General features: G+C 39.4%; 1 protein-coding gene across 1 annotated transcript in view; it reads right to left on the reverse strand.

The window, feature by feature from the left end:
• The window catches only part of fcho1 (FCH and mu domain containing endocytic adaptor 1), a 75,958-nt gene that overhangs the window by 23,877 nt on the left and 38,964 nt on the right, over positions 1-13,117 (reverse strand). The window contains exons 3-7 of the mRNA XM_072439081.1: positions 11,298-11,389; positions 5,178-5,252; positions 3,065-3,206; positions 1,897-2,049; positions 727-831 (exon numbers count right to left, since the gene is read on the reverse strand). Coding sequence (XP_072295182.1) covers positions 727-831; positions 1,897-2,049; positions 3,065-3,206; positions 5,178-5,252; positions 11,298-11,389 — 567 coding nt within the window. The remainder of the gene's footprint in view (positions 1-726; positions 832-1,896; positions 2,050-3,064; positions 3,207-5,177; positions 5,253-11,297; positions 11,390-13,117) is intronic.

The raw sequence follows: 13,117 nt of genomic DNA on the forward strand, positions 1-13,117 counted from the left end.
ACCTTCATTAAGTCGGGGAGAAGGTGCATTTTTTTCCACATCAACATTAAGTTCTTTAATGGTTTAATTCCAAACGTTTTCCACCTAAAGTTATATTTGGTCTTACGAGTACCACCTAAAGTTATATTTGGTCTTACGAGTACCACCTAAAGTTATATTTGGTCTTACGTGTACCACCTAAAGTTAGATTTGGTCTTACGTGTACCACCTAAAACTATATTTGGTCTTTGCAGTTCCTAAATCAGGTCTAGTACCGCCAATTTTGTTGGATTTTTGATCATTATTATAATAAAATACACAAAATATGCATTATAATGTGATTTTCAACACAAAATACTGGTAGTTACTATAAAATACCTTGTGGTCGTATCTTATTCAATATTGACCTTTCCATAAATATTCAGAAAAGGTCAAAATGTGTTAAATTATTATAAAGTACTGTGTCAAATTCAGAAGTTGCATGTGGGGCAATCAAACAAATTCAAAATTGTGATTACGTCATTCAATTCCAAAAGTGTCACAAATCACAACTAATAAAATATATCAGGTCTGCACTTTCAGGATATTTGACAGTTTAGAAGTAATTTGTTTGGAATGACTGTGATTTCAATTATAAGCCAATAAGACTGCTTAATCGCATCTAGAAAAAAAACATGTTTGTAATTTATCTGCTGGAGCGTTGGAGGCAAATGAGGGGCAGAATCACAGATGCGACGCGTGACAGACCTGCGCCGACTCGCTCATCCTTTGCTCGAAGTCTCCTCCTACTCGATTGTACTTCTCGATGCACAGGGCAAACGACTCTGCCGCTTTCTTGGACTTCAGCTCGGCCTGGTGAGACGGGGAGGGACAAATACTACATCACTGCAGTGGAAAAGTACTTTTGAGAAGGAAATAAACTCGTGACCACAGAACATCACACTGGATGAGAATAAGACAAAATAAGAGAAGAGAGTTTATTATTTGGGTACAAAAACAGCAACGACAAATATTAAAAATATCAAAAAAGAGATTCAAATAGGCTTATTAAAAACACAACGGCTTAACAGTATCAAATTATACTACCGGTATATATATATATATATATATATATTTTTTATGTCTCAGAATAAGATGGAATTTATGTAAAATTTAAACGTACAAGATTTAATGACACTGGGTTTGATGGTCAGGCCGGACGTACTCTTTCCTTCTAATAGTTCCAATTGTAAAAAGAAATGTAGACTAAACATGTGGAATCTGCGTTTCAGTTTTATGTAGCTTAAAGTGACGTATGACAAGTTTTTCCAATTTTCCAATTTTGACTTTATTTGGTGTATTTGTACCTGTTGTGCATATAGATTATAGTTTTACACCAATCGAGTAGGTATTTGTGGAGAAAACGTTGAAAAATCTGTAGAAAAATGACAGGGAGTGACATCACACTAGGGACATCACTCCTTCCTGCATAATTTAATTCAACAAAATAAAGTCACTCTCATACATTTCTATTTGTCAAATAAAAACAATTGTGACATTAGATGAGTTTTTACCCAGTGTTTACTGGCTAATTTCCTAGTGTGATGTCATCAATTACAAACAGTAAGTGAAATTATAAACCTAAAAAAATTATCTATTCTGTGACAACCTGTTTACAATTTTAAGCAAAATTCAAAATATATTTATCTTAACTGCATTTTAGTTCAACGAGTCGTCCGACCTGTAGGGGGCACTTTAAGTTCAAATCTAAACTAAAAATGACCGAAATAATTGTATTTTTCTCTGTCAAAATGTATTTAAAACTGATTATTGGTGTTTTTTATGTGCTGGTTCTGTGATTTTAATGCATTTTAATGATCGAAAAGCACTTTTTATTCAGGGCACACAGTGGAGCTGGGCGTCGGGTGCAATTCTCACCTTCTCCACCTCCTTCTGTGGCGCTCCTTCCTTCTTGAGTCGCTCCAGCTCCAGACACTTGGCATGATATCCCTCCTTGGACTTCTGCAGGTGCCCGTTCTGAACCTGCAGGGCCTGCACCGCCTCCACCGTGCCCACCAGCTCCTCCTTCGTCTGCAACACGTCAACCATGTCATACAAACGCCCACGTTCTGCCGATCAAACGGGGCGACGGCGCGAGCGGACGCAGGAGTCATTGGATTTTGGCGAGATGAATGAGTTTGGGTGTCCATTCGGCTGGACAGATGGGAGGAGCTACACTTTCTCACGCGCTGTTCCAAAATACTGACAACCAGATTCATCTTATTCAGTTATTTCAGGCTGATTTATCAATTTATTCACATTACCGTATTTTCCGGACTATAAGATAAGATAAGATAAGATATTCCTTTATTGTCCCACATGGGGAAATTTCATTGGTGCAACGCAGGTAGATACAGAAGAACAGATGTCACACTGGAGTATAAGTCACACTGGAGTATAAGTCGCACTGGAGTATAAGTCGCACCAGCCAAAAATGCATAAGAGAGAAGAAAAAAAATACATATAAGTCGCACTGGAGTATGAAATGCGGTTGCAAGTGTGAAAATAACAAATAATATTACATATAAGTCGCTCTGGAGTATAAGTATATAAGTATAAATATAAGTATAAGTCGCCAAAATTATGAAAAACGGTGCGACATGTAGTCTGGAAAATACAGTATTTTTGGGCGATTGTGTCTTTTTAGAGAAATGCGCTGTATCTAACAAAGTAGACGAGACATTTACTAGAATGTTCCACACTTTAGCATTAAATAGAGAAGGGACAAGACATACCTCACGAGATTGGGTTCACGAGATGAGATCTCGACATATTTTTAAATAAATTTAGTTCACAATTTTGGCGTCACAATTTGCATTTATTTCAGTCATTTATTTGCTGTTGCTGTTTAACTGCTTTTTAACCCTGAATTTTAAAAAAATCCATTAAAATAAAACCCGTTGTAAAGTGCATTTGTCGTTTTAAAGATAAGGTGACGATGTTGCAGAATAATATAACGTGACATGCTGATGACTCGTGACGTGGACTCGTGACGCAGACTTGTGACTCGTGGCGCGGACGGGCGACGCGGACATGTCAGGTTTACCTTGCGGTGGACCTTGACCTGCTCCTCGCCGTAGCGGTTGATGTCTCGGATCAGGTCGTTCATCTTCCTCATCAGCTCCAGGTGACACAGGGCCAGTTTGTCCGCAGACACTCGGAACACGTCCCACATCGGAGCGAACGTCCTACAAGCGACACAGGCTTTAGTCACGTGTTTGACAATCCTGTAACGTCAAATTAAAACTGCTTTTCTCCACAGCGATGTCATTGCTTTGTCCAGAATGCTCCACAGTATGGCATTAAACTAACTTATTTCCATAGTGAAGGTGAAGCCACAAGGAGAGACAGAGTAAAAGTAACGGAGTAAATGTAAAGGAATAAATGTAACGGAGTAAATGTAGGGGGGTAAATGTAGCGGGGTAAGTGTAACTAAGTGAATGAAACAGGGTAAATGTAGCGGAGTAAATGTAATGAGTAAATGTTATGGAGTAAAAGTAAAGGAGTAAATGTAACAAAGTCAATGTAACTGAGTAAGTGTACCTGAGTAAATGTAACAGAATAAGTGTAACTGAGTACATGTAACAGAGTAAGTGTAACTGAGTATATTTAGCCGAGTACTGATGCCCTAATGCCATATTTTAGAACGTTTCAGACAAAACCATAACATCTCTATGGCGACAGGCAGGTGTGGACCCCTAATCAGAAAAGTCACATTGTGAACCTTTAATAATTCTGAATGCAAAAACAGATTAAAGGAACTATACTGGATTTTAAACAGTTTGCAGCGGCCCAAAGTTATTCCTCACTTTTTTAGCTTTTACTTCATCATTACATTTTTAAAAATCGGGTGCAAATATATTTTCTTAATTCTCTGTTTCACGGACATTTTCTGTGTGAATCCTTTAAGTTAAACTCCAAGCGGCTTCTGTATTTGAATGTTTACGGCTTGCTCAGACTGGAAATGCGCTGGCAGTTCAAAGCGGTACATGGGGGATGAGTGATACGAGTGATACGAGCGAGGCAGATAACACCTACTGCAGAACTCCTGTGAATTTGTTAAAGTCCTGACAAGTGCAAATCCCACATTGGGCCTGATCCAAAACTCTGAAACTCGCTGCAAAGACACAGCTCATCACTATTTGGAGGCTCCAGAATGTGAGCGCTCAGCATTTTGTCCAACCTAAAACAGTTTTGCTTCTTGTCAAGAGTAAACGTATTATGATTTATAAAAGAAGTGCAGTGGAGTATAAACAGATGCTTATTTTTTTTTAATTACATTACAAACTGGGCTGGCCTACATGAGAAAATACTATCAAGGATTTGTTTTTGTCTTTAGCAAACAAAAATGGCTTTTAGTAGTGAAAAATCAACACAAATATTATTAAATATGACAAAAACAGCCAGATATAAAAAGTTATTTACATTTAGGTCATTTTTCTAAACTATAGATTAAACTAAAAAGACATAATTTTGCTTCAAATTTTTTTTAATAATATTTCTTGGTTCTTACGATTGTATTGTCACCTGAATAATCACAATTAGGGATCTCAAGATTATGAGGTTAATCAAACGCCAAAGGTCACAGGCTCTCAGGTCATATAACCACAAGAACCCAAAAATAATAATCGTGACAATTTTAGAAGCAAAACTAAGCTTTTTTTTTTTTTTTGGCTTTCACAATTTTACAATTCATAAAGCTGGTCACACACTTGAGGAACAGTAACACGTTAGACCACGGGAATGAAAGCAAATTAAAGATTCTGACCATAATCAAAACACACATATTTGATTATCACTATTATGGATTAACCTCATAACTTTGACATCCCTCGACACCATCAATCGATCGTTATACGACTAACGACACGTCCACATCTTAATTGCTCTTCCATTTGCATTATAACCCGTTTATCTGTCAGATAAAAAGTGCTAAATACTGATAAATTGACAGAAAATGACATTCTCTTTACACTCTGCTTACCCGAGCGAGGCCGCGTGTGAATTATGAATATGGACATTTGCCGTGCGCAGATGGCTCTCATTCATATCTCATGCGCAGACATAACCGTAAGGCTCTTGTGTTTGCGTCGCCGCGGTGACCGGACATATGGCTGAACGTAAACGGGGCGAGGGCGGGGCCGTCTTGTGCCACTTACCCGAGCGCGCTGCCGTTGCTCGCCGTCTTGGCCAGTTTGCTCATGGACTTGGAGTAGTTCTCCTCGATGGCCGCCCTGCGAACACAAGCGCTCCGGTCAAAGTACTTTATGTACACCGCACTTTTAAAGGGGTACTGTGTAATAATACTGTGTAATAAGATAAGATATTCCTTCATTGTCCCGCATGGGGAAATTTCATTGATGCAACGCAGGTAGATACAGAGGTAGATACAGAAGAAAAGAACAGATCACTTATAGGAAGTTTGAAAAACACTCTCAGTAGAAGATCTCCTATAAACAAAAACTCCCATAGACAAAACCTCCCATTTCCCAACAAGGGATGGAGGGGGAAAATAGTAAAGATAAAAATAAATAATAAGTAAATAAATAAATACATAAATACCATTGCATGTGGTCATGACAGTAATTGCACATGAATATGTGTCACAACGGCACATGAATTTCACAGTAATAATTGCACATGAATCACGACAGTAATTGCACATATGACAGAATTGCACATGGTTAGGTCAGTATTGCGAGTGTTCAGGACTAACAGTGTTTGTTATAAAGTCTGACAGCAGCAGAAGGAAAGACCTGCAAAACGTCTCCTTCACACAGCGAGGGTGGATCAGTCTCTCACTGAAGCTGCTCTCCAGAGCGGACAGAGTGTCCTGCAGGGGGTGACACTCATGGTCCAGCATAGATGTGAATCTAGCCAGGACCCTCCTGTCCCCCACCTCCTGCACCGAGTCCAGAGCACAGCCCAGGACGGAGCTTGACTTCTTGATGACTTTGTCCAGCCTCAACAGTAATGTTGAGGATACATACATAATTCCTTTAAATTAAATGAACCCTTTTGGCAGTATTTATTCAACGCATAAATACAGAATATAAAAATTGCGCTCATGCATAAAATAAATCTATATATGTTACTTTTCATTCACTGTAAATTTTTTATGTTTGTTTATTTTTTTTTAACCTATAGCAGATTTGAATTGTTTTTCTTTTTGACTTATATAGGTAGTTTTATCATTGCTCATTGTTTTATGTTGCACAAAAACACCAAAGCAAGTACTTATGTTTGTGAATTCTGCTTATTGACAAAAGGCAATAAACCTTTTCTGATTCTGATTCTGAAATAGAGCTGCTTCACATAAACTCGGCTTCAGTGAATCGATGGTGAGACGCAGGAGAACAAGATGCTGGAAATGGCAATCAATTACCGTATTTTCCGGAGTACAAGAAAAATGCATCATAGAGAAGAAAAAAACATATGTAAGTCGCACTGGAGTATAAGTTATATACGCTTTTGAGGGAAATTCATTTTATCAAATCCAAGACATGACGCACAGACAACAAACTGTGGTAAGTGTCTGGTATGTTGATGTAACATATTAACAGTTATTCAGATAACTATAGCATAAAGAATATGCTAACAAGTTTACCAAAGCATCAGTATTACCCCAAATCACTAAATCCACTGAATTCTTCTTCCTCTGTGTCACTTCTAAACAACTCCACAAACTCCAGAGGTAGAGGAAGTGCAGATTCTTCTTCTGCGTCGCTTAGAGCCTAGAGCGCCCTCTTGTGGTTGTCAGTGTGAAAATAAAACTATATACCGGAAAATATGGTACTTTATTAGCAAAAGATCAAAAAATTTTGATGTTTTTTTCTCACAATGATGAATAAAATGTGTTATTGTGACATCCAGAACCTCCTGCGTTTGAACAGAAGGTAGGACGGACTGGCTCACTGTCTTCCAGCAGCGCAAACATTTAAAGATTTAAACGGTTTTATCGCACGCGTAAATTGTCCTCTAAACTGCCCCATAACATTTACAACCTGCACTAACAGCCGAAACCTCCACTTTCTGTGCGATGAACATCGATTTGGCCTGTGACAACAAACCATTCTGAAGAGCTAATTATTACTAGAATAAAAGGACAACAAACACCAACACAATAACCCAAAAGGATGATAAATATACACGTCATTAATAAACACAATACAAACATGTCTAACTCAATACTCGTCTGATACCACGGTGAACAAACACTAAAAAGACAAACTAATAAGTATAGTATAACGTGGTCTAGTTAGATCAAGACCATTTTAAAATTAAGAAAGAATGAAACTTATTGTCACTAGTTTAAATCTGTAGTAGTTTTAGTACTTAAACTAGAATTAAAACTGCACTAAATTGCAATACTAAAACTAAAATTGAAAGTAGCAATAATTTAAACTCAATATTGATACTCAAAAAGCAGGACTAAAGCAGGACTAAAACAGGACTAAAGCAAGACTAAAGCTGGACTAAAGCTGGACTAAAGCAAGACTAAAACAGGAATAAAACAGGACTAAAGCAAGACTAAAGCTGGACTAAAGCTGGACTAAAGCAAGACTAAAACAGGAATAAAACAGGACTAAAGCAAGACTAAAGCTGGACTAAAGCGGAACCAAAGCAGGACTAAAGCTGGACTAAAGCTGGACTAAAGCAAAACTAAAGCAGAACTAAAGCAGGACTAAAGCAGGACTAAAGCAGGACTAAAGCGGGACTAAAGCAGGACTAAAGCAGGACTAAAGCAGGACTAAAGCGGGACTAAAGCGGGACTAAAGATGATTATTCCACAATCTACAGCTCAAATGTTACTCAATACTTTTGTTTACTTCGTCAAAATAGTAGTTATTGCAGTAACGCTGGTCTGAAGATAATAAAAGTTGAATACTCTAAAGTCCCAGTAAACGAGGCCCAGTAAATGAGGCCCAGTGAATGAGGCCCAGTGAATGAGGCCCAGTGAACGAGGCCCAGTAAACGAGGCCTAGTAAATGAGGCGCAGTAAACGAGGCCCAGTAAATGAGGCCTAGTAAATGAGGCCTAGTAAATGAGGCCTAGTAAATGAGGCCCAGTAAACGAGGCCCAGTGAACAAGGCCCAGTGAACGAGGCCCAGTAAATGAGGCCCAGTGAATGAGGCCCAGTGAATGAGGCCCAGAGCAGCAGAGAAGTATAAACACATGTGTGTCGTTGTGCTGCTGCTGTTGCTGAAGCTGTTACTACGGCACCGTGGCAACACATCATTTATTTATGCCAGAGATATTTGACCTGGTAAATATTTAAACAGTTCTGATTAGAAAAGGACATAGATTAAAGTGGCTGTAAAGAAAAAAGGCTTTTAAAGTGAAAAATGCAACTGACAAAATAAATCCAGTGAGAAAGATGGTTGTACTTTTATAGAAATATGTCGGTGTAATCCCTCATTCGTCCAGGCGTGTTCCATAGTAGAAAAAGCTTCAGTTGTAGTCATCTGGACTCAGTTTGAAAAAATAGACGTTTCGACTCTCATCCAAGAGTCATTGTCAATAACAGAATTTAGGTCGAGAACTCCGATATTAATACTGTTCTGTGGGCGGGTCTTACCACAGAACAGTATTAATATCGGAGTTCTCGACCTAAATTCTGTTATTGACAATGACTCTTGGATGAGAGTCGAAACGTCTATTTTTTCAAACTGAGTCCAGATGACTACAACTGAAGCTTTTTCTACTTTTATAGAAACATAATAAACAGTGTAAAAATAGGTGAGACTGTGACAGTGAAACGGCTGAAAGGTTTTATGGCCGACAACTGCTGCCACCGTTTTTCACGATTCATCAAAACAAGACCAGGACTAAAGCGGGACTAAAGCAGGTCTAAAATGGGACTAAAGCAGAACTAAAGCAGGACTAAAGCGGGTCTAAAGCAGGTCTAAAATGGGACAAAAGCAGGACTAGAACAGGACTAAAGCGGGTCTAAAGCGGGACTAGAACAGGACTGGAACAAGACTAAAGCAGGACTAAAGCGGGACTAAAGCAGGTCTAAAATGGGACAAAAGCAGGACTAGAACAGGACTAAAGCAGGACTAAAGCGGGACTAGAACTGGAGTAAAGCGGGTCTAAAAGGACTAAAGCGGGTCTAAAGCAGGACTAAAATGGGACAAAAGCAGGACTAGAACAGGACTAAAGCAGGACTAAAGCGGGACTAGAACTCGAGTAAAGCGGGTCTAAAAGGACTAAAGCGGGTCTAAAGCAGGACTAAAATGGGACTAAAATGGGACTAAAGCGGGACTAGAACAGGACTAGAACAGGAATAAAGCAGGACTAAAGCAGGACTAAAGCGGGTCTAAAGCGGGTCTAAAACGGGACTAAAGTGGGACTAGAACAGGAATAAAGCAGGTCTAAAGCAGGACTAAAGCGGGTCTAAAGCGAGACTAAAACGGGACTAAAGCAGGACTAGAACAGGACTAGAACAGGAATAAAGCGGGTCTAAAGCGGGTCTAAAGCGGGACTAAAGCGGGACTAAAGTGGGACCAAAGCGGGTCTAAAGCGGAACTAAAGCGGGACAAAAGCGGGACTAAACCGGGTCTAAAGCTGGACTAAACCGGGTCTAAAGCGGGACTAAAGCGGGACTAAAGCGGGACTAAAGCGGGACTAAACCAGGTCTAAAGCAGGACTAAAGCAGCACTAAAACGGACTAAAGCAGGTCTAAAGCAGGACTAAAGCAGGACTAAAACAGGACTAAAGCAGGTCTAAAGCAGGACTAAAGCAGGACTAAAGCAGGACTAAAGCAGGTCTAAAGCAGGACTAAAGCAGGACTAACGCAGGACTAAAGCGGGACAAAAGCGGGACAAAAGCGGGACAAAAGCGGGACAAAAGCTAAAAAGAAACCCCTGCTGTCCAAACTCGAGTCTTCTTAATAATGTTCGTCGTTAAAATAAAACGGGCTTGAAAGAATATTATAATTTGGCACATTCTTTACAGTAAACCTCGTCTTTGCAAACTTCCAGCAATAGACCTTTGTCAACAGGAGCTTTCCCACATGTCATTCCATTCTTCCAGCTCCACACGATACAAACATCCCTCTATGTGGCTTCCTTCTCCGTTTTTGTTTTTCACATTATCACGACGACCTTTCAGAAGCTCAGAACTGATTGCCCGGCTGAGTTGGCGCGGATCTCCAGCTGCTGCGCCGTTCTATTTCCTCCTCTGTGATTGTCGCTCGCCGTCGGCCGTCAACAGATAATTCAATTTCCCTCCTCGAGAAATCTGCGCCGGGTTTTCTCAATCAGCAGCGGATCAATGCTGTGTTTGTGCGGGCGAAGGCTGAAGACCACGCCGGGACGTCTGCGCGCGGTTGATTAGTAATGTGCCCGCGTAACTGCCGCACGGCCAGGATTACGACTTTAATGGGTCAATTTTAATCATGCATTGAGCGAAATGAAGGCTGCAGTGAGGCAGCTTTCACTCGTGGGATACGACATAACACAATTGCTGTTTAAAAGCCTCAATTTGAATGTTTACACGTTTCCCTTTCAAACGTCAACAGCAGTGAAGGCAGCATTGCAACAGTATTATTCGCAAAAATGACTCCTAAATACCATGTTTTCCGGACTATAAGTCACACCATTTAACATAGTTTTTTCCCGGGGTGCGACTTATACTCCAGAGCGACTTAAATGTGATATTATTTGATGTTTTCACACTGGCAACCACAAGATGGCGCTCTAAGCGACGCAGAAGAAGAATCTGCACTTCCTCTACCTCCGGAGTTTGTGGAGTTGTTTAGAAGTGACACAGAGGAAGAAGAATTCAATGGATTTAGTGATTTGGGGTAAAACTGATGCTTTGGTAAACTTGTTAGCATGTTCTTTATGCTATAGTTATCTGAATAACTGTTAATATGTTACATTAACATACCAGACACTTACCACAGTTCTGTCTGTGCGTCATGTAGCTGAAGGTGTTAGCGTTAGCATATGTACACCTATTCACCATGTTTTCTAATCTGTTGAATTGCATTTCAAGATGAAATGTCTGTTCTTGGTCTTGGATTTTATCAAATAAATTTCCCCCAAAATGCGACTTATACTCCAGTGCGACTTATATATGTTTTTTTCTTCTCTATTATGCATTTTTTGGCTGGTGCGACTTATATTCCGGTGCGACTTATAGTCCGGAGAATACGGTATGTTTCTCTCGACCTGTGAAGATGCTGGCAGCTTGTTCTACGTTTCTATCGCTGGGAAAGTGCGAGTGCCGCGATCGCACGTCTGCCCACGCTCGCTCTCGGCGGCCAAACTCACCTCTCGCGGACAAACTCGGCGAGCTCTTTGGCCGCCAGCTGGCCGTGCTTCATGTTGTGGTAGAGCACGTCGAAACCGGCATTTTTCTCCCCCTGTCAGAAATAAAGATCATGTCAGCAACAAATAACATCTTGTCAGAGTTGCAATACTGGTGATGGTCCATTTATATTTTCTGTTTAGATAGATAGATAAATAAAAAGAAATAAAAGAAAATAAAGAAAATGAAGAAAATAATTAAAGGGTTCAAACAAAATACTATTGTAAATGTTGTTTTGAAGATATGCAAAATTTAAATTTTGAGTATATTGATTATATAGTTAAAAAAATGCTACAAAAAGAGCAGATTAAAAATAAAAATGCTAAAAGTTTCATGTAGTAAACTGTCAAATAAGGGTATAGAGTGATATTTCTGATATTTTGCGATTAATTTTACAGCCATTTCACATTTGTCTGTACATTTAAAGACATGTTTTAATGCATTTTTGTTGGATTGACGTAAAATCCTCTGATTATTATTATTGGGAAACCTAAATAATAATAATAATTTCTGTCAATCACCCAAAGTTTTTATTATTTTGATTTATCCCAGGACAAGAAGCTGCAAAGTTCAAATATTAGCATTCAATTTATATTATTACTAATTTACCGTTGTGAAGGAGGAACAATGCCGTATTTTTTACACTCAAATAATCAGACAGCTGCTTTCTAGTTTCACCAATTTATGATACAGAGACCAAAAACACATGGACTGAACAGAACGGCAGATATGAGACGTTTTAACAATGAAAAAGTGGCACAAACTCTAATTTTTAGAGTCGTACAGTTCTTTAATAAATATGTAAAAACACACACGACAAACCACAAATATTCATGTTTTTTTATTTTATGTCATGTTTTTTTACGTTTTGATACTACTTAGTCATGTTTTTCTTATATTTTATGTTACGTTTTGTCATTTTTTAAAAACTAAACAATCAAAATAATTTAACAAAACAAAAGTCTACATTTTCAGCATTCCTTGTGTAGATTTAGTGCGTGGCGTCTGAACAAAGAGGCGAGCGCGTCCAGATGCAGGTCGGCGTCTGCAGTCACATTCTTACACGGTCGGAGAGAGACTTGACGGACAGCTGCTTCATGGAGCTAAAAATACCTCTGAGACGTCGACAGCCTTTTCCCAGGTACCGGGGGAATTACGGGAATGCCGAGGCAGACGAGCCACTCGCAGACGAGTGAGGATTGCAACCTTTTCCATTTTTAAACAAGGAAACGGTCCGTTAACTCTCCCTCGTGCAGCTATTGTGACAGTTTAGAATCCTAAAACCCGGACCTGTAACCAAATGATCGTTTTAATAAGGTTAAGTCTATGTTTGAAGTGTGTTTTCCACATTTTTAATACGCCGGAAGAGCCAAGACTTCACTTTCCCTTTACAATACAAAGAAAATGTAGTCTCATCACTAATGGGCGTGACTGACAGGTGGATTAGCCAATCAGAAACGAGCACCAGATTTACCAGGCACAGTGTTTGTACCAATCAAACTTTATTCAGGCCAGCCTCCTCATCATCATCATCATCCTCCTCCTCCTCATCATAATCCTCCTCATCATAATCCTCCTCATCATTATCCTCCTCATCATAATCCTCATCCTCCTCATCATAATCCTCATCCTCCTCATCATAATCCTCATCCTCCTCATCATCATCCTCCTCATCCTCCTCCTCATAATCCTCCTCATTATTATCCTCCTCATCATAATCCTCCTCATCATCCTCCTCCTCCTCATCATAATCCTCATCATCTTCCTCCTCATCATAATCCTC

This window comes from Eucyclogobius newberryi, unplaced genomic scaffold (genome assembly GCF_026437365.1).
Source record: "Eucyclogobius newberryi isolate DKJ021-1_F unplaced genomic scaffold, fEucNew1.0.hap1 SCAF_9, whole genome shotgun sequence".
Taxonomy (NCBI): domain Eukaryota; kingdom Metazoa; phylum Chordata; class Actinopteri; order Gobiiformes; family Gobiidae; genus Eucyclogobius; species Eucyclogobius newberryi.